General features: G+C 45.1%; 1 protein-coding gene and 1 long non-coding RNA gene across 2 annotated transcripts; both read right to left on the reverse strand.

Moving 5' to 3' along the window:
* Positions 1-2116: 2116 nt before the first annotated feature.
* On the reverse strand, positions 2117-7045 carry TMEM202 (transmembrane protein 202; the record flags this gene model as incomplete). The annotated part of the gene is made up of 5 exons (XM_080930604.1): positions 2117-2181; positions 2542-2667; positions 2990-3139; positions 6519-6759; positions 6968-7045. The coding sequence occupies 5 exons, from the start codon at positions 7043-7045 to the stop codon at positions 2117-2119; spliced, it is 660 nt and encodes a 219-aa protein (XP_080786730.1).
* Positions 7046-17662: 10617 nt separating this feature from the next.
* On the reverse strand, positions 17663-20011 carry LOC308430589. The gene is made up of 3 exons (XR_013975356.1): positions 19680-20011; positions 18789-18976; positions 17663-18335 (listed from the first exon to the last, which is right to left on the reverse strand). It is a non-coding gene; the product is annotated as an uncharacterized lncRNA (long non-coding RNA).
* Between the last annotated feature and the right edge of the window lie 80 nt (positions 20012-20091).

Genomic DNA, 20091 nt, shown 5'->3' on the forward strand with positions numbered 1-20091 from the left:
GACAATTAAGACCTGAGTCCTACATATATTATAGTCTAGGCTATCCTCAAACTTGCTATGTAGTAGAGGATAACCTTAAATTCTTGATCTTTCTCCGTTAGCTTGCTGAGTGCTGAGATTGCAGACATGAGCCACAATGCCTATAACTCTATCGAATCGTTATTTCAGTGCCTACTTTTAAAATATCCATGATTTTTTTTCTCCTCTTCCTCCTCTTTCTCTTCTTCCCCCTCTTCTTCCTCCTCCTCCTCATCTTCTTTTGGTTTTTCAGGACATGGTTTTTCTATGTACTTTTGGCTGTCCTGGTACTCAATCTGTAGACTAGGCTAGCCTTGAACTCACAAAGATCCTCTGCTTTGCCTCCCGTTCCTGTAGGAGTCTGGGATTACAGAACTGCGCGGTGTCCAGCTTTATCTTAGTTGTGAGGCTCCAAACTACCCAGCTGTGAGGGCTGGCTCTTCTGATACAGAGCTTCAGGCTCCTGCACTGCTCTGCTGTTCAGGAGCACCACAGCAACAGTGAGTGACCCGGTGGGGCTGCCCCATTACTTCCATTTGCAACCTTCTGCACCTTGAGCCCGAGTTCTAAATAAATTACAGCTCTAGTCACTGACTGGCAGCTGTTTAACTCAACTAAGTTACTAAAAATTTTTTGAGTTAAAGCTGTAGGCCTGACCCTAATCTGTCTTGGGAGTATGCCAAGTCCCTTGCACCCACACCACAGAGATCTCCATCCTCCTTACTTCTACTCACTGTTGAAATGAGAGCACATTGCATCCTGGGATTATATTCAACACCTGCTGGTGTTTAGTTTGTTGTGGATGACTTGTTTCTGGTGTGTGAGTTGTTCATCTTGGTTTGACCCCCTCTTCCCTTCCATCACTACAAATGTCCTAGAGAATTTCAGTGAGTTTGTGAATGCCTCGTTAAATATCAGCTAGGAATCATTCTTTTACAGGTTTTTCTATGTATCCCTGGCTGTCCTGGAACTCACTCTGTAGGCCAGGCTGGACACAGCAGTTTAAGTATCAGTCCTCGTAAGAACTGGGATCTCCATGAGTCCCCCAGAATCCATCCAGAACCTCTCAGCTTTTTTGGGTAGCTGATGTTTTCACCTTTGGTGGTTTTCAATCCCTATCCATCAGTGTTGCCCAACTGTCTTCAACCTGAGAATGCCCAAAGCCATAGGCAGTAAAACAACTTAGAGTTCTCCTTCATCAAGGTTCACTTGGTTCATGGGATTTTCCATTGCCTGAAAAGTTCTCTGTTCCACGTAGAGCATTGACTGGTAGCCTTTTCTACTTATGATCCTAAATTCTATCACCACCACCATCATCATGATTAAAAATATCTCAGCGAGAATTCTAGTAATTACAGCGCACTTGTTGCTTTCCCAGAGGACCTGATTTTAGCTCCCGTAACTCAAGTCAGAGAGCTCACAGCTGCCTATAACTCAAGTTTCAGGAGATCCTATTCTGGCCTCTGCAGGCACTCGCACACAGGTGATACACTCACAGAGAGACACATACAAATAAATAAAAATAACTCTTTTGCAAGAATAAAATATAATTTCTCAGCGAATTCTCACCATCTTCTCTTTTATTTTCAAGACATATTTGTGTGTGCGCTTGCACTCCAGGAGAGAATGCTGATATCCCATCTCCGCAGCTCCACCTAGTCCTCGAGGAGGCTTGTTACATGGGTGCCGGGATTCCAACTCTCAATCCCATGACTCTGCTGCCAGCACTGCTAGCTGCTGAGCCATTTCTCCAGCCCTCCCTTTCTTTCTCCAGGACTGTCTTACATATTTTGGATGCGGTGCACACAAAAGACGTTTTGTTAGCCTTCATGCCACTATAAACATGATATCAGAAGGTCGCATTGAGAATTTCACCATCATGTCCCACTGGCCTCTCTTTCTTTATTTTTAAGACAGCAGGATTTAGCCTTCTGTCTTCCTATCACAGTCTTGTGGCAGCTAGTGTTTCCCATCTCGTGTTCCGTAGTTTTTCCCGTCTCCCACTTAGACACTGCATCTCTGAACAGGACACGTCAGCAGTAGCAGGCACTGGTATTGGCACTGGCCCAAAGCCCAGCCTGGACTTCTGCTGCAGATCCTATCTGACAATCCCATAAGGAGGATGAGATTGGAAAGTTATGTAGTTGAGGAAAGAGATGATCCCTAGAAGAAGGGGAAAACAAGGTGTAGTTTAACAGACAGATGGTCTCTTAGCTCTTAAAATTCGTAGTCCTCATTTACCGTCTGGTTGGAGGAACGCTTCACTCCCCTGGATTTCAATGAGTATGCTCTTGTTTTCTGTGAACCCTTAAACAAATTACTCAGCCCATCCACACCTCATTTTTCGAGAGAACAAGTTACTAATTCTAAGCTTTAGATGATCAAACCATTGCTTTCCCACCTCACCAAGTACAAACTTGCCATGTGTCTATTTCTTCCCCCTTCTACCTCCTGTCACAGAAATGACTTCCTGTTCCCTCCTCCTAATGCCAGCTCGGGGGGGGGGGGTTGACTGGCCAGCACAGATATATAAGACGTCACTGCACCAATTAACATAATAGGTCCACAGGAACTCAGACTCCAAGGCACTCTCTGTGTACCATTCAACCTGCACCAGAAACAGGTTGAGGCAGAGGAGCAAGCAGACAGCTGGGACCAAAAGGAAAGGTGTCACAATCTATTAGCATCTTCGTTGGCCTTGGCTGCCACCCCCAGCTCCTCTTTCCTTTGTAGGGATCATACCCAGGGCAGAGATCAAAAGGTTTAAAACTTGGGGATTAGCCAAGATGAGAAAGGGTCCTCTACCTTGGTACTAGACAATTAAGCTAAACATTCCATGCAATGACATAGTGGTCACTTGGTGTGATGTTGAAGAGAAGTAAAGGATGGGAAAGACTACGATAGCCCCCAGAGACACTCAGTTTCCTTGACACTTTGACCTTGGTGCATTTACTACCTCACTAGTCCATACCTGCGGAGAAGCTGGGCATGGACACCTTCAGATCCAAGTCATCGGACACCATTATTTCTGCAGGGCGACAAGAGCTGGGCAGCAAGCCAAAGCTGGTAAGCATGCAGAGGACAGAGATGGTGAACAGGGCTCTGGAGCACTGGAGATAATCTGCAAGGAGAAGATAATCCTGCTCAGTTCAGTAACTGACATCCTTGGGGAAACCTGGAGAGCCAGGCATAGCGTCACACACCAGTCATCCCAGCACTCGGGACAAGACGATAGGAGAACTAGGGAGGTCCAGACCAGCCTGGGCTACATAGTTCCAGGCTAGCCTGGGCTACTTGAAACCTTGTCTCAAACAAACAAACAAATGGGTAACTAATTAAAGCCCAATAAAATTAGAGAAGGGACTAAGACGAAGGAAAGTGAAATGGAGTTTGCCATGTGGTACCATGGACACTAATAAGATTCTCTTTACTAAGTTTTCATTATCACTGAAAGTAATTTTCCCCCTTCTGAGACAGAGTTTCACTATGCAGCCTAAGCTGGCCTTGAATAGCTGACCTTCCTGTGTCTGTGCTAGAATTACAGGTACACTACCATACTTGGCTACATGGATTTTCTTTATTGTGAAGACAAAGCCTCTGTGGGTAAATTAAAGATAGTACCTGAATATTTCAGTAATGTCAATTAGTTTATAAAAGGACTGATTTCCATCACAAACCAGTTTAAGACCTTATTTCTAATTCCAGTGCTTTTTTTAAAAAAGCAGTTATTTTATGTATATAAGTATACTGTCACTGTCTTCAGACACACCCGAAGAGGGCATCAGATCCCATTACAGATGGTTGTGAGCCACCATGTGGTTGCTGGGAAGTGAACTCAGGACCTCTGGAAGAGCAGTTGGTGTTCTTAACCGCTGAGCCATCTCTCCAGCCCCTAATTCTAGTTCTAAAAGCAATATATGCTCAGTCTAAACATTGTAATGAACACTAAATATAACAAAACAAGAAGACAATCAGCAACATTCTGATTAGAAGTAACCATTATTAGCATTTTATTTCATTGTTTTACCTTGCTGTTGTTTGACACAGCTCTCATGTAGCCCAGGCTAGACTCACACTTGCTAAGTAACTGAAGACCTTGTACTCTTGATCCTTTTAAGTGCTGAGTTACAAGTGTGCATCTCCATGCCTGGCATTTTTTTATATTTATTTTTTTGAGAACGGATGTTATTCTAACTCATTATCTACTGAATTTGGGTTCAACTTAGACAACAGAGTAAGAGAGGCTAGCCTACCTTAGCCTCATAAGTGCTGGGATCGATTGTGGCACATGCGTTTAGTCCCAATACTTAGGAGACAGAGGTCAGCAGATCTCTGTGAGTTCAAGGACAGCCTAGTCTACTGGACAGCCAGGGCTCCGTAGTGAGACCCTCCTTTAAAACAAAGAGTATTTCAGTTTTGTCCAGGTGAGGTGGTACACACAGGTAATCCTAATACTTGGGATATAGATTCAGGAGGAACAGAAGCTCCCGGTTGTCCTCAACTGCTTAGTCAGTTGGAGGCAAAAGAAGGCTGGCCACTTGAGACCCTATTTGGAGGAGGAGGAGGAAGAGGAGCAGGGAGGAGGAGGGATGAGGGAGGAGGAGGAGATGTTTTACTTTTAAAGATATAAATTTCACTTTGTTCCCTATGGCCTGCTCCTTATGATAAAAAAAAATCCATTTCTATTGATAGAAATCATAAGCCTAGCCATGAAGGCTTATGAATTGCTTCGAGGCCTCCAACAAGTTAGCCACATTAAAAAGAAAATAACTTAAAAGTAGCTCATTTTCTAAAGACTGTGCCACTGAGAATGAACAGTCCATGTAACCTCAAGAACCAGCTGCTGAGACTGAGCTGTGGAAAGCGCACAGCTAGGCATATTTTGCAGTATTTAGCTCCTGATACTCCAAGCACCCTATCCTTGCCTACAGCAGCCTGACTGTAGCTAGGGGCACCAAGAAAAGGAACCTGGCCAAAGTTGGATCTGTTTGATTATTTGGCTTGGAAATGTAGATTTCCTCTTGCTTGTGTGAACTAATGAGCAGTGAGGCTGAGCCTGATGTTGGCACGACACACCAACAAACAGGAAACGCTGGGCCGTGGAGATAAAAGCAAACATAAACAATGATGAGTGTCTGCACACGGGAGAGCCCGAGAGACTGGAGGGCCTGGTTGTCTTTGTCTGAGAGCCCAGTCCTGAGTCGCTTCACACCCTCTGCACTTCCTGCCTTTGGACCTTCTCTCTTATCTTTTACCAAGTTCACCCTTGAGCTTACACTTAACCAGTTCATATGGTTCTGGTACTGGGGGTTGGGGGGGCAGCAAGATGACTCAGTGGGTAAAAGCACTTGATGCCAAGCCTGACAACCCGGGTTGGATCCCTGGGACTTCTAGGGAAGTCGAAAACCAGCTCCAGGAAGTTGTGCACTGACCGCCACAAGTGTGCTGTGGTAGATGTGTAACCACACACACACAAGTGTAAATAAGTAAATGTTTCACACATAGATGTTAACATACATTCAAGTGTTTGTGCACACACATACACACACGCACACGCACACGCACACGCACACAGGTCTGGCTATGTAACCCAGGTTTTTCTCACACTCTATCATCTTCCCTCAGCCTACCAAGGAATAAGATTATAGGCATGTGCTACCAGGCTTAACATACTTTTTTTTTTTATTCTGAGACAAGATCACATGATTTTAAAAGAAATAGGATACGGTAATAGCCCAGGCTTTCTCAAACTGACTGCTCCTACTGTCTCTGCATTCTGAATGCTAGGATTATAGGGGTGCCATCCCAGCTAAGCCTTGTGAATGGTAGGCAAACACACTGCCAACTTAGCCACACCCCTGTCCTCCACATATGTTGATTGCCGTGACTACTCTACAGGTGAGCTTCCTCCCCAGCTCTGATTTCCGCTTTTGAAGGGCAGCAGGCTTAGCAGTCAAAGTTTCAAAATGTTTCGGACCAGGGACTGGAGAGATGGGTCAGTGGTTAAAAGCACTGACTGTTCTTCCAGAGGTCCTGAGTTCAAATTACAGCAACCACACGGTGGCTCACAACCGTATGTAATGGAACCCGAAGCCCTCTTCTGGTGTGTCTGAAGACAGCTACAGTGTACTTATATATATTAAATAAATAAATCTTTAAAAAATTGTTTGGGATCTCCTGTATTTGTCAATAAGAAACCTTGATCTAGAAAGAGGAGTGGTCCAGATAAAAAGGACGCTCGAGTATCAATCATGTGGGTCAACTGTATCCAAATCTGTTTCCAAGAGAGTATCTTATGAGTGTCGAAAGAATTCTACCTAAAGAATAGTAGCAGCTTTCATTCATTTGGGACAGGAATCAACCCAGGATAAGAAATAGGACAGATACAGAACAGCAGTAAAAAGGGCAGCCATATTCATGTCTCGTCTCAGATCCAAAGCTCTTAAAGGAAGAAAATGAGGCCTGTGATTGTGGCCATCGTGACACAGATTCTGAGGCACTTAGAGGGTGGCTTGGGTATGTAAGCTCATGGTTGCATAAGGTCCAGAGTCCTGCGTTGAGCTCAAGGCCATTGTTGGTCACCAGGAACTTCACCCAGTTCCGTGGGGACATGCGGAGCACTAGCAAGAGGCTAAAGCCAAAGAGGCTGGCACAGAACACGCCGGTGTAGGTGTAAGCCTCGTTCACACGCTGTTCTCGCTTCTGGGCCGATATCGACTGGATGTCGGTAGGAAAAGTAGGCTACAAGGAGGAGGGAAATGTTGTCCGAGAAGCTAACCCCAGATCCCTGAGGCCTCCTACATCTCTCTACCGAAATACCCCAGGTGGGTGTGGGCTGTAGACCTCTTACCTCTTTTTACAAGTCAGGATTCCCTGGGTGCTTTCTCTTTCTAGCTCTGTGCTCACGTCAAGCCCCCTTCCTCCCCTCTGGCCCGAATTGTCTCCTCACCCACTGGAATTTCAGGTCCCCCTTTATTTTGGTGACCTCTGGACTGTAAAAGGTCGTATCTTTTTCCTTCCTCTCCATCTTGGCAGCCAGTTAAACTTTCTAGCTGTCACGGAATTTGTCTCAACATCCCCCTCACACATGCCAGAACAATCCTGGGTATAGATCTAGTTTTTCTTTCATCGATTTCAGTCTTAGAATGTTAGGAAGAAATTAACACATACACGGGGGGGGGGGGAGGGAAGGAGGGAGGGAGAGAAGGAGGAAGGGAGGGAGGAACAGAAAGAGATGACAGAGAGAGACTCTGTGTGTGTGTGTGTGTGTGTGTGTGTGTGTGTGTGTGTGTGTGTGTGTACAGGTTTCTCGGTATAGCCTTCTGTCTTTACATGTATTCTGGGAATCTAACTTGGGTCACCAGGCTTGTATAAAGTGCCTTTACCTGCAGCTCTCTCTTTGTCCTCTCATTCCCTCTTTTCAATATCTTCAGCTCATGGAAGAGCACTCTACCACAGACACACTGCTGACAGGGCCCACTGTACTGCTGGTAACTATTGCCCTGAGCACTAAAATATGATGTATTAAAAATGACAACTCTGCAAGATGCAGAGGCAGTGCATGGCTGTCCATGAAAGTGAGGCGTTTCCCTGGCTCACATCAACCCAGCCGATGCCCTAGTGACACTAGTCCACTTACACAACTGTCTGCACCGGAACCCTGCCTCTCACCTCCTGAGAGCTCTACACCAACAGTGCAGGTAGCATTCTGTTCCTCAGCCACATCAGCTCTTGATTTGCTCACATATATACACTGGTTCCTAAATCTGATCTGAATCCACATGCCTGACTACAAGTTTCTGCCAGCACACCCTCTTACCAATTCCCATGACCTGTTGAACTTGTTCTGAATTTCAGCTGGTGAGAACTACTACTTCTACATTCTAGTATAAGCCCGTGCTTTAGAATGCAGACTTCTCTTGTGGATGCGGTGTTTCTGTATGGGACATATATCTACATATGTGTACCTGTGTGTGCCAGTACATATTTAAACGTGCGTAGGGAAGTCATAGCTTGACATAGTTGTCTCCCTTGATCATATTGCACCTTATATTTTTGAGACAGGGTCTCCATTAAACCCAGAGCTTTCCAATATGGCTGGCCTGACCAGCAAGGCCCAGGGATGCTTGTTTCTCCCTGTCACAATACCGGGATTACAAATGTATACCACTGCTCTATGGGTATTGCATGACACGCACTTCTTTTCTCATAGTTTATTTTTATGATATGTAGATATATTTGAAGATGTGCATGTCAGTGCAGGGGTCTCCAGACACCAGAGGAGAGAGACAGATCCTCTGTGAACTGCCTGATGTGAGTGTTGGGAATCAAACTTGGGTCCTCTGAGCCATCTCCCCAGTTCCTCTGGTGTAACACAGGCTGACTTCAAACTCATGGTCCTCCTGAATTTGCCTCTTCAACATTTTCCTACCAGCAGGAACCAACAAAGCCAGCCAAACATCCTTCTGCCAAAGAGCTTTTTAACTTTTCCGGCACTGGTTCAACGTGTGGAGACGGAAGATTTAGTGATGAATGACTGGGTGACCGTCAGCTTTCTAGACAACTCAGCGAGGTTGGTACAGAGGAAAGAGTTGCTACCACGCACAGGAGTAGAGATGGGTATACAAGCTATATTTTAAAGGGTTCCCTAGGTCATCAACCTGGAGGACATTTGGGGTGAAGACTTGTCCCAAGACAGGAAGCCATGAAGGGCCCAAGGTTCTTAGGACACTAGCAGTTGGGTTCTAATGGGTCCAGAATAAAGGTTGCAACCATGTGTGATGGCTCATGCCTGTAATTTCAACACTGAGAAGTCATGAGGAGTGTGAGCACCCATGGGGTTGAAGCTAGTCTGGGCACAGAATAAGTTCTAGGCCAGCCTGGACTACAGAAGAAAGTCCAGGCCAACCTGGATAAAGAGTGAGATGCTGCCTAAAAACTCAGAACAAAACAGAAACACCATACCACCATACAGTGCTCAGCACAACTAGATGCTGTGGTGAACCATCTAGTTTATTCAGTTTATTGCTGAAGGCATGCCATGCTCTGGTTACAGGACAGAGAACACTGAGGAATTAAGCAGGATCTGACCTCTAAACTTCTGTTCTGCTTGTCAGCTTCCATAGAGCCGGCAGGTACTATGCAGGCTGCTGGAGGAGAGAAGGCTCTCAACAGTCTTACCCAGGTCTGGATCCTGAGTATTACACAGTCATCCTTGTAGGCCCCTCTGCTGTCTTTGTAAGCTTGCTCAAGTGCAGTCTTGGCACAAGCCACATCACAACAGATAGAATACTAACATTGGTAGGAAAACTGTGTTACCCCTGGGATCCCTGGGATCCCTTCACCAGTGGCATTAAACAAGCACACCACCAAACAGATGCTGTTGATGTAATGTGGGACACCAGACCATTTGTGAACAGTGACTAATGTCTTGGCTAAAACACTCTACTCATTAAAGGAACAGATTGGCACCACCCAACTCTCAGACTTACCATGAACACTTACCCCAAAGAGCAGAACACAGGACTAGCTAGGACCTTGCTAGGGTCTGTGATGGGTATAACAAAACACTTATGTAAATCTGCTGGCTATGTATACCGGCATTTAGTATACATTGAAACCACTGTCATTGTTTTGAAAAGCAGTCTTATAAGAAGCAAATATGGAATAACTATTTATTTATTTATTTATTCGTTCATTTATTGCTTTCTGAGACAATGATTCTTTATATAGCTCTGGCTGTCCTGAATCTCTTTAGACCAGGCCTTGAGCTCACATAGATCTGCCCATCTCTGTCTCCCAAATGCTGGGATTCAAAAGCATGCACAACCCCTGCTCATCATGGAGTTACATCTTTTTCACTCTGAAAAACGCAATGTTTTACAAAAACATGAGCAGCATATGTTGTAAATAGGATGGCCTTCACATTAAGAACTTCTATTCACCCGAAAACAGCACCAACAGTGGAAACAGGAAATCTACAGATTTGAGAATCGCCTGACAGTACCCATAGCTAGCCAAGAACTTCCTGCTAGGATATGCCCTAAAGGTTCTTTAGGAAAGAAAAGACCACTCATTGGTGAAGAGCATATGCTGTTCTTACATCAGACAGCTCACAACTGCCTGTAACTCCAGCTCCAGGGAATTTGACATCCTCTTCTGGACACTTCAGGCACTACAGGTACCTGCCCACACATGCACATACACATACAGACATGCATACATATGTATATACAGACAGACAGACAATCTTTAACAACAACAAAGAATTCTTTTAACAGGCACATGCCTTTAATGCTAGCCCTGGGGTGGCAGAGGCTAGCAGATCCATGGTTTCAGAACAGCTTGGTTTACAAAGAAGCTCTGGGCCAGCCAAGGGAACTTAGTGTGTCTGTGTTGGTGAAAGTCGGCTCGGTTGATAAAGCACCTGCTATGAAACCATGAGAACCTGAGTTTAGATCATGTCTCTCACTTTAAAAAGCCAGGGATGGTGTCATCTGCTTGTAATGCCAGCACAGGGGAGCAAAACCAGAAGGCGTGCACGGAAAGTCTAAGAGGGGGACTATACATGCAGAATATTTTTTGAAGATTTAGTTTTATTTATACGCGTTCACTGCAGTTGTCTTCATACATGCCAGAAGAGTGCAATGGGTGATTTGTGAGGCACCATATGGTTGCTGGGAACTGAGCTGTCAGGGCTCTTAACCACTGAGCCACCTCTCCAGTCCTGGGACTAGGAAATAGACTGCTGGTTGTTTTAACATAGAACCTTAGGGCCTGAAGACATTATATCCGCATTATCATGCAGCAGAAGAAACGAGGACTTTTGTTACAAGAGTGAGGCCTAAGGTTTCAGATCTCCCTTGGGCTGGACTTAAAGGGGGTTTTGAGCCACCAAATATGGGTGCTGGGAATCAAACCTGGGTCCTCTGTAAGCATCAAACAGTCTTAATCACTGAGCCATCTCTTCAGTCCTGGGCCTAGGGCTTTTCAGAAACCTGATGTGTAATCATAGGAAGAATTCATAACAGCACAGTTCTGCTCCATTTATCACTAACACTGTAATTGGTTAGCTATAAAAGTGGTATTTTGCTAGTGGAACTTTTCTTTGTTAAGTGCCTTTAACCAACTTCTAACTAAGCCAAAATTTTAATCAGTGGAAAGGTGCAGTCAGGTAGAAAATATATAAATAGAGATTGTTTGTCCACTTGATATTTAAAAGGAAAATCTGAACCAGGTCATGACAGTACCACACAATCACAGTGGCCACTTCTCGAAGAGCCATAACATCAAATAAGGTTGTCTAAGCCAGTCCTGCTGAGTCATAGCACTGGTCACTACGGGCTGCCATCTGGCAGCAGGAACAGCCAAGGTCTATTTAGTCAGGGTGACAGCCCTGCCGTTCAGCTGCACTGCCATTAAAACACAGAGTTATTTCAAGACCAGCTAGCTGACTGAGATCAGTCTTAGAAACGTTTCTTCTGATGACAGTCATTATCAAAAGTTGAGATAATCTTTCTTTAAATACATCCCCACACACTGATAAATTGTCCTTTTTTTTTTTTTTTTTTTTTTTTTTGAGGATCTGTATGAACAGCCAAGGATGAATAACCAGTTCCTCAAAGAATCCAACTAGTCTTGTTTCTCTGCCCAGAAAAAAATAGTGTTTTCAAACATGGGAAATGAAATTCTCTCCACGTGTCTCAGCATAGTCTCTGTGTTGCCGGGGGATGCCTAGTCCTTTCTAATCTTCAGAATCCAGCTTCTATGGCAAACCCCAAGATGAATAGTACAGGATTCCTGCAAAAGAGGCCACTGGTCCACGTATGTGTTTGGATTGTCAAAAGTGTCTGGACTGCACAGTTAAAAGCCTAATGAGCAAACCTGAGGACCAGAGTTCAGATCTCCAGAAACCATGTAAATATTGGGTGGTCATGGTGGTCCGTCTGTAATACCAACCTCAGAAGAGATCCCAGAGCAAACTGGCTAAGAGACTAGCCATTTTGATGAGCTCTTGCGTTGCCTGAGAGAACCTGCCTCAGTGAATAAGGTAGAAGGGAGATCACAGATGATTGTGAACATTATCTTCTGACTCCCACATCAATGCACAAACACACGTGTTCATCATATACATACACACTACACACACACTGATAGAGTCCCGGGTTCATCTGCTATTGGTTAACACAGAAAGGAATATCTGTTGAGGCAGCCTGTCTCCCAAGGTAGTCTGTCTGTCTTGCCTTGGGCAAACAATTAAAGGAAGGACAGACAAGTGACTCCTTACAATTGCAACAGTTTTATTTCCAAGCTCCTCGGGTTGGCGTTACAAAAGATCAGTCAGTTCTACCCCTAGCAGACCTCTCAGTTTCCGTGGCTGTGAGCACTAATAAACACAGTTGAAGGTCAGACTGTCCTTCTCCAGGCTGAAGGAGCTGAAGGATGCAAACCAGGAGTCAGTGATCCTTCGTGGTCTCTGCATCAGTTCCTGCCTCCAGTTCTACTCTGAATTCCCTGAGTGATGATAGCCCGGGACAGAAATCTAACAAAATAAACCTTTTCTTCTCCAAGTTGCTTTTGGTCTTGGTGCTTATCACAGCAATACAAAGCAAACTAGGGCACTTGACGACCCTGGAGCTTGTTCAGACAGTGCATTATGGCCGTTAAATCTGCAGACTGAGGGGCTGAAGTAAGGATCACTTGTTCTTGTAGAATACATGGCTTCTGTTCTGAGCATCCACATTGTGGCTTACAATGTAATTACAGTCTGGTGCCTTCTCTCCTCCATGGACACCAGAAGCATGCACACAATCTACTTAAATACTTATATTCATTAGAAAATAGTAATTCTTGATCTGAGCCAGGCATGGGGACAGATGTTTATAACACTAGTTATGAAAGAGAGGAAGAGAGACAGGAGGACCACAGGTATGATTGTTGGCCTGGCTTACATAGTGAGACCCTGTATCAGAAACAAAAAGACCTTTTAGTGCTGGAAAATGACTTAACCAGATGTATAATCTAGAAGAAGAAGAAAAAAACATCTGGCAATGGTGCAGTGAGTTAAAATGTTAAAATGAGCTGGGAATGTGGCACAGTTGGTAGAGTTCTAGATTAGTATGCATTAAGCCCTATATTTGATCCCTAGAAGCATATACACTGAGTTTGGTGGTGATACCTGTGATCTCGAACACTCAAGAGGTAGAGAGAGAAGGATCACCCTTAGCTATGAGTTTGAGGCTAGCCTTGATATATGAATAATAAAATGAGACCTTGCAAAGATCTTTTCTTGCCTTCTCGTTTCTTTTTCTGACCTCACTCAGTATATCAAGGATTAGTCAAATTATTGTAATTCTGAGTCAGCTTTGCACTTGTAAAATAGAGATAAAATGGAATTTCAACATTTATGAGAAAGATATCATAATGTCATAGTTTTGTCTTGTTTTGTTTTAGCTAGGGTCACACTATATAACTCTGGCCATCCTGGAAATCACTATATAGACCGGGCTGGTTTCCATTTCAGAGATTCACCTGCTTCTGCCTTCCCAGTGCTGGCACTAAAGTCCTGAAGCACAGGGTGGGAAATGGTGCACACCTTTATCCCAGCACTTTGGAGTCAGAGGCAAGTGAATTTATGTGGGTGCAAGGCCAGCCTGGTCTACAGAACTAGTTTCAGGACAGCCAGAGCTACATAAATAAACCATGTCTCCAAAAGCAAAAAACAAAAAAAAAAAAACCAAACAAACAAACAAAAAAGAACCCTGAATTGCTTCTAGCTTCATGATTAACTTTGATTGTAAACTCTGTTAAATATAGAATCACTTAGAAGATACTTTTCCAGGTCTGCTCAAGAGGGCTTTTCCAGCTTCAAAGGCATGGAGAAACCTACTGTCTTTGTTTTATTGGTATGAAGTCTTTGTTATTGTTATTGACTTCAGCAACTTTAATAAAGGAGAGAATTTGTAAGATGGGGGCTGGCTTACAGTTTCAGAGGTTTAGTTCATTATCCTCATAACAGGGAGCATGGTGGCAGTAACTGAAACCTACATGCTGATCCTTGGGCAGCAGGCAGAGAGGAGAGAAAGGAGAGAGAAAGAGAGAAGAGAGAAAAGAGGAGGAGAGGGGGAGGGGAAGGAAGGGAAGGGGAGAGAAGAGAGACTGGACCTGGTCTGGGTTTTTGAAACCTCAAAGCCCACCCCCAATGACACACTTCCTCCAGCAAGGCCACACCTCAAATTCTTGTAATCCCTTGAAACAGATCCACTCCCAGGTGACCAAGCATTCAAATATATGAGCCTATGGGGGCCATCCCATTTAGACCACCCAACCACAATGTAAGTAGCACCTCTCACTGGCTGGGGCACCTAGACTGAACAATGAGGAGAAAGCAAGCTGAGCATCACCATTCATCTCCCTCATCTTCCTGATTGTGGACTCAAGTGTGATTAGCATCCTCACTCACACTCCTGCTGCATGCTTTCCCCGATATGATGGACAATACCTCAGTCAACCAAAATAAACCCTCACTTCATAAGTTGCTTTTGTTGTTGTACTGGCTGGTTCTGTGTCAACTTGACACAGGCTGGAGTTATCACAGAGAAAGGAACCTCAGTTGAGGAAATGCCTCCATGAGATCTAGCTGTAAGGCATTTTCTCAACTAGTGATCAAGGGGGGAGGGCCCAGCCCATTGTGGATGGTACCATCCCTGGGCTGGTAGACCTGGGTTCTATAAGAAAGCAGGCTGAACAGGCCAGGGAAAGCAAGCCAGTAAGTAACATCCCTCCATGGCCTCTGCACCAGCTCCAGCTTCCTGATTGCTTTGAGTTCCAGTTCTGACTTCCTTTGGTGATGAACAGCAATGTGGAAGTGTAAGCTGAATAAACCCTTTTCTCTCCAACTTGCTTCTTGGTCATGATGTTTGTACGGGAATAGAAACCCTGACTAAGAAAGTTGTTAGGTTTTTTTGTTTGTTTGATACAGGGTTTCTCACTGTAGTATTGATTGTTCTGGAACTCACTCTGCAGAATAGGCTGGCCTCAAAGTCAGAGATCTACCTGTTTTCGCTTCCTGAGTGCTGGAATTAAAGGTGTGCGCCACCATAGTCTTAACTCCTCAATTGCTCTCACCTGATGGTTTAACACAACAGCAAGGCAAGTAAGACACATATCTGGTACAGAGTGAATGACTCCGTGATTTTCTACTTCAGTCTTAGTTCATGATCCAGCCTCATCCTTCTTCATCCACTGTTTCTTTCTAGCCAGATACAGCAGTCTGCTGGTGCCTGCCCAGACTCTCCACAGATCTCTGCTTTGGTTTGCCAGTATTAGTCATCCGACATACACTCATGAAATGTCTGCTATGTGCCAGGCTCTTCTGGGACCTTGGATCCTTGAGTAAGCACATCATTGTTTCTCCTTGACTGTCGCCTCCCTCCACAGGCTGCCCTCTTCTCTACACACTGAGCCAGGCTGGGCTTGGAAATCTAACACAAGTGCTTCCTTCATGCACTTACTGGACAAACACAGCTGAACACTTCCTGCCTGCAGAGTTCTGGCTTAGGCAGTAAAGGCACAATGGTCTCATTCATCGTGTGGTCTTATGGGGACATGGAGAAGCTAAGGGACCAAAATGAACCCTGTTAAAGCAATGGAGATGAGGCAATGCTTCACACAGCCCTTCTCCTCACAGCACACATGCAAGATGACAATGCTTGCTTGAAGGGTGTCAGCCAGGTATTGAGTCACCATTTCATCATCTATTCTATCGTCACAGTGTACTTCTTGAAATCCTCTAGTACTAGGACCGCCAAAACCGCCATGGCTGGCAGAGTAGTGATCCCTGGGAAGAAGGTAGCTCTGTACAACATGACTAAACAGCGGCATTGGTTCAAACTCCAGGAGTCTGACATAAAATAGTTTGTTTTAGGCATATTTAAGCACAGCAGCATTTGGTGAAAACTTTCCAGGTGATAATTAACTCAATCCCATGGGCACAACAAAGGAGGAACAATGTTAGCTAAATACACATCAGATGTGACATCAAAACTCTTTGTGAAGCACATGCCACACCTTCCACAGAGATGGGCTCTATAGGACTGATAGAGAAAAACATGCTCATAAGGGTCTGGGGAAGACCCAGTGTGTGGTCTCAGACACATAGGACAAAGGTCACCGGGGTATCAACTACATATGCTACCAGCCTTCTGGCCAGATAATTTCTTTGAAGGCATCCTGTGAGTGTGTAACACTCCGGGTTCTTCTAATGCTTATTATGAGCACAAGGCCTTCCCTGACTCATACACTGTAGGCTAAATCCTCAAGATAAGTGCACAATGAAAAAGAAAACAGGGGTTGAAGAGATGGCTCAGTGGTTAAAAGCACAGACTGCTCTGAGTTCAATTCCCAGCAACCACATGGTGGCTCACAACCATCTGTAATGGGATCTGATGCCCTCTTCTGGTGTATCTGAAGACAGCTACGGTGTGCTCATATACATAAAAGAAATAAATAAATTTTTAAAAAAGAAAAAGAAAACATACTTTGAGGAAGGAGGAACACAATGAGTGCAGAACATGCCCTTAAGCATCTTTTTAAAATAAAAAAATAAAGTATATGCGTGTACACTTATGTGCACATGCTACCACATGCATGTGAAGGTCAGCAAACTAATTCCGGGTGTCTTTTTCAACCATGTGGACCCTGGAGCCCTGGTTGGACTCAGGTTATTTGACTACGGAGCAAATGCTTTTACCTTCTGAGTGATCTCTGAGGTCCACCACTGCCATCTATTTTGAAGGTAGATGATTAACTACGGCATATGGAGTATATAGTGTGTAATATTTGGTTGTCTTTTGTAGTTTTTATTTATTAAAGACAGCTGGTTAAATGAATTAATATTTATATAGTTCTGAAATGTGGTGGGGGGTGGAAAAGAGGGGAGGAAGAAAAGAGAGAAAAAGAGAATTTGCTACTAGATAATATGTCCACATTTCTGCCTCAAAAATTAGTCTTTTCTGCAGAAGCAGAGAACAGAAAAGGCAAAATTTTGACTGGGAAAATCTTTTACAGGGGATGTAACTTTGGACCGGCTCTTAAAAGTCTTAGTTATGAGCTGGAAAGACGGCTCAGTGGTTAAGGGCACTGACTGCTCTTCCAGAGACCCTGAGTTCAATTCCCAGCAACCACATGGTGGCTCACAACCATCTGTAATGGGATCTGATGCTTCTTCTGGTGTGTCTGAAGACAGTGGCAGTGTATTCATATACATTAAATAAATCTTTTTTTTTTTAAGTGTTAGTTACCTTGACAGGACAAAGAAGCTTGTGCTAGGCACAGAGAGAGAATGGAGGTGCATGGGGTTTATGGGAGTAGCCAAAGCAACCCTTACTTGTAGGCTTTCTACCGTGGTCCTCCAAGGTAACATTTTACTTTGCACTGGGCTCTGCCACCTATTTGCAGGTCTAAAGGAAATTTCTTCTCATGGTCAGCTAAGCTTCCCATTTCAGATTCCGCGATTATTAGAGCCTGTATACTATTCCACTTCCTACCATCTTAGTTTGGGTTACTGTTGCTATGGTGAAGCAGACACATGACCAAAGCCAGCTGGGGTGGAAAGGGTTTATTTGACATACACATTTACTTCACAGTCCATCTCTGAAGGAAGCCAGAGCAAGTACCTGGGAGGCAGGAGCTGATGCAGAGACCATGGAGGAGCACTGCTTACTGGCTTGCTTCTCTTGGCTCTATCAGCCTGCTTTCTTATAGCTTCCAAACCACCAAGCCCAGGAGTGGTTCCACCCGCAATGGGCTGAGCCCTCGCCATCGATTAGTAATCAGAAGGATGTCCCAAGGCTTGCCTAGAGTCTGACCTTCTGGAGATACTTTCTCCATTGAGGTTTCCTCGTCTCCTAAGACTCTGGCCTGTATCAAGCTGACATAAAAATAGCCAGCCAGCATGTCTGTTTATTTTGTCTAATTTTAGGGAGAGGGCAAGATCTCTCTATGTTGTCCTGGCTATGCTCAAACTAAGATCCTTCACTTCTGCCTCCCACATGCTAGGATTAAAGACCTACACCACCACACTCAGCTGGTTTCCTGTCCCGTTGTCTGTCTTCCCTGAGTAAAGGTTGTGATGATGACGGAGTGGTTAAGAGTATGCACCACTCCTGGAGAGGACTGGAGCCCAAGTCTCAGCAGCCATAGTGAAAGACCCCCGCTTAGCAACAGTAAATGCCATGTCTGTAAGGCTGTGCACACACGGGGCAGGCTAGGTCAGGGTCCCAGGTGGCCAAGCAAGATACCGATGAGAGTCCGTCCAGCTAGCAATAGACAAAGAAAGGAAGACATTCAGACAAGCCCAGCTTTCAGATAAGCTGCAGCCCCCGACTGGAACCAGGAGTGTGTCCTTAAAGCCATATTTCTGCCACCGTCCCCACACTTAGATGAGCCCAAAGCAATTATCCTCGGAAGCTGCAGCCTGACTGGTACCAGGAGTTGCCTCCTTAAAGCCATATTTCTGCCATAGTTCCCACACTTAGATAAGCCCAAGGCAACTATTCTCAGGAGCTGCAGCCCCAGCTGGTATCAGGAGCTGTTTCCTTGGAGCCATGTCCTTGGGCTCACTCCCTGGCCACATTTAAACTAACCAATTAGAACCCTGTTGCTATGCTTCTGCTTCTGTACCTTGCTTCTGCCCCCCAAGCCCTATAAAAAGGGGACTGCCCCTTTGTCCGGCGCGCAAGTCCTCTGAGAGACTGTGTGCCCACAGGTACCTGTGTACTTTGATCAAATAAACCCTCATGCTGATTGCAGCCAGTGGTCTCGGCTGATTCTTGGGTCCTGGGGTCCCCTCAGATAAAGGTCCTCTGGACGAGGGTCTTTCAATAGCAGCTGTGAATGTTTATTCATTCAAACTTTTCTGCCATCTCTATGTTAGATTCCGAACATTTGTTTGCATTACCTTAAAAAAAAAAAAAGTATTGCAGTTCAGGAACTTTCTGACTACCTGATGTAAGGCTCAGTTGGCAACGTGCTTGTCTCGAAAGTATGAGGACCTGAGTTCAATTTCTAGAACCTATGGGGGGAAAGCCAAGGCAGGATGTTGCTTGATATCCCAGTTCTGGGAGGCAGAGACAGGGGGAGCCCTTCCACTTACACATGTGTACCCACACGCATGTAACATGCTCTGCCAAACCCAGAGTCCAGAGGCTGGGGGTGTGCTTCTGATGTAGCACAGACAGTAGTTTGTCTTCATACCATGCATGAGCCCTGGGTTCAGACCCCATGACAGGTGTACTGGGCATATACCTGTAAACCTAGCACTAGATGGAAACGGAGTCAGAAGTTCAAGGCCATCCTCAGCTGCATGGCAACCAGCCTGGACTGGATGAGACTCTTAAAGCTTTGTTTGTTTGTTAAAAGATGATTACAAGCCTTAGGTTATAGAAAGGATCACTTTCTGGGGTACTTGGTCTAGCAAAATTAACGACCTAGGACAAAGTTCTCTCTCTTTTCTTCCACTGTTCCTCCTGCTCACTTCAGGGCTGAGGCCTGAACCTGGGTTCTCATGCATGCTAGGAAAGCTATCTACCACTGAACTACACACTTCTGGTTAAGAGAAAATTTAAGTTCTTCTCAGTTATAGAAGTAAAGTTTGCACTTACAACAATCTTTCTGCCTTGACCTGCTGCGCACTAGACTCCGAGGTTATGCCGACGCACCGGGTTCGGCGCTCGTAGACCGTCCTTACTGGCTATATAGACTTACAGAACTTCCTGCCTTTCCCTCTGGTATCACACACAGGACTCTGGGACATCTTTCATTTGGCCCAGTGACACTACGAAGTTGAGTTCTTGTTTTCCTTCTTCCAGTACTTCCTTGGTCCTGCTAGTTCTCCTTGCCCAGGGGCAGTGCCTGTCCCTCCGGGCCCATCCCTCAGGGTAGGGTTACAGGGAGGGGACCGATCCTTCAACGCCCACCGGGTGCGGAGCTGCAGAATCGCTAGCCAAAGGATCTCAGAGATCGAGCCCGCCCTGCGTCCCGCTCGCTCACGTAACCCTATGACTGTCACGTGGG

The sequence above is a fragment of the Micromys minutus genome (genome assembly GCF_963924665.1).
Source record: "Micromys minutus genome assembly, chromosome: 16".
Taxonomy (NCBI): Eukaryota; Metazoa; Chordata; class Mammalia; order Rodentia; family Muridae; genus Micromys; species Micromys minutus.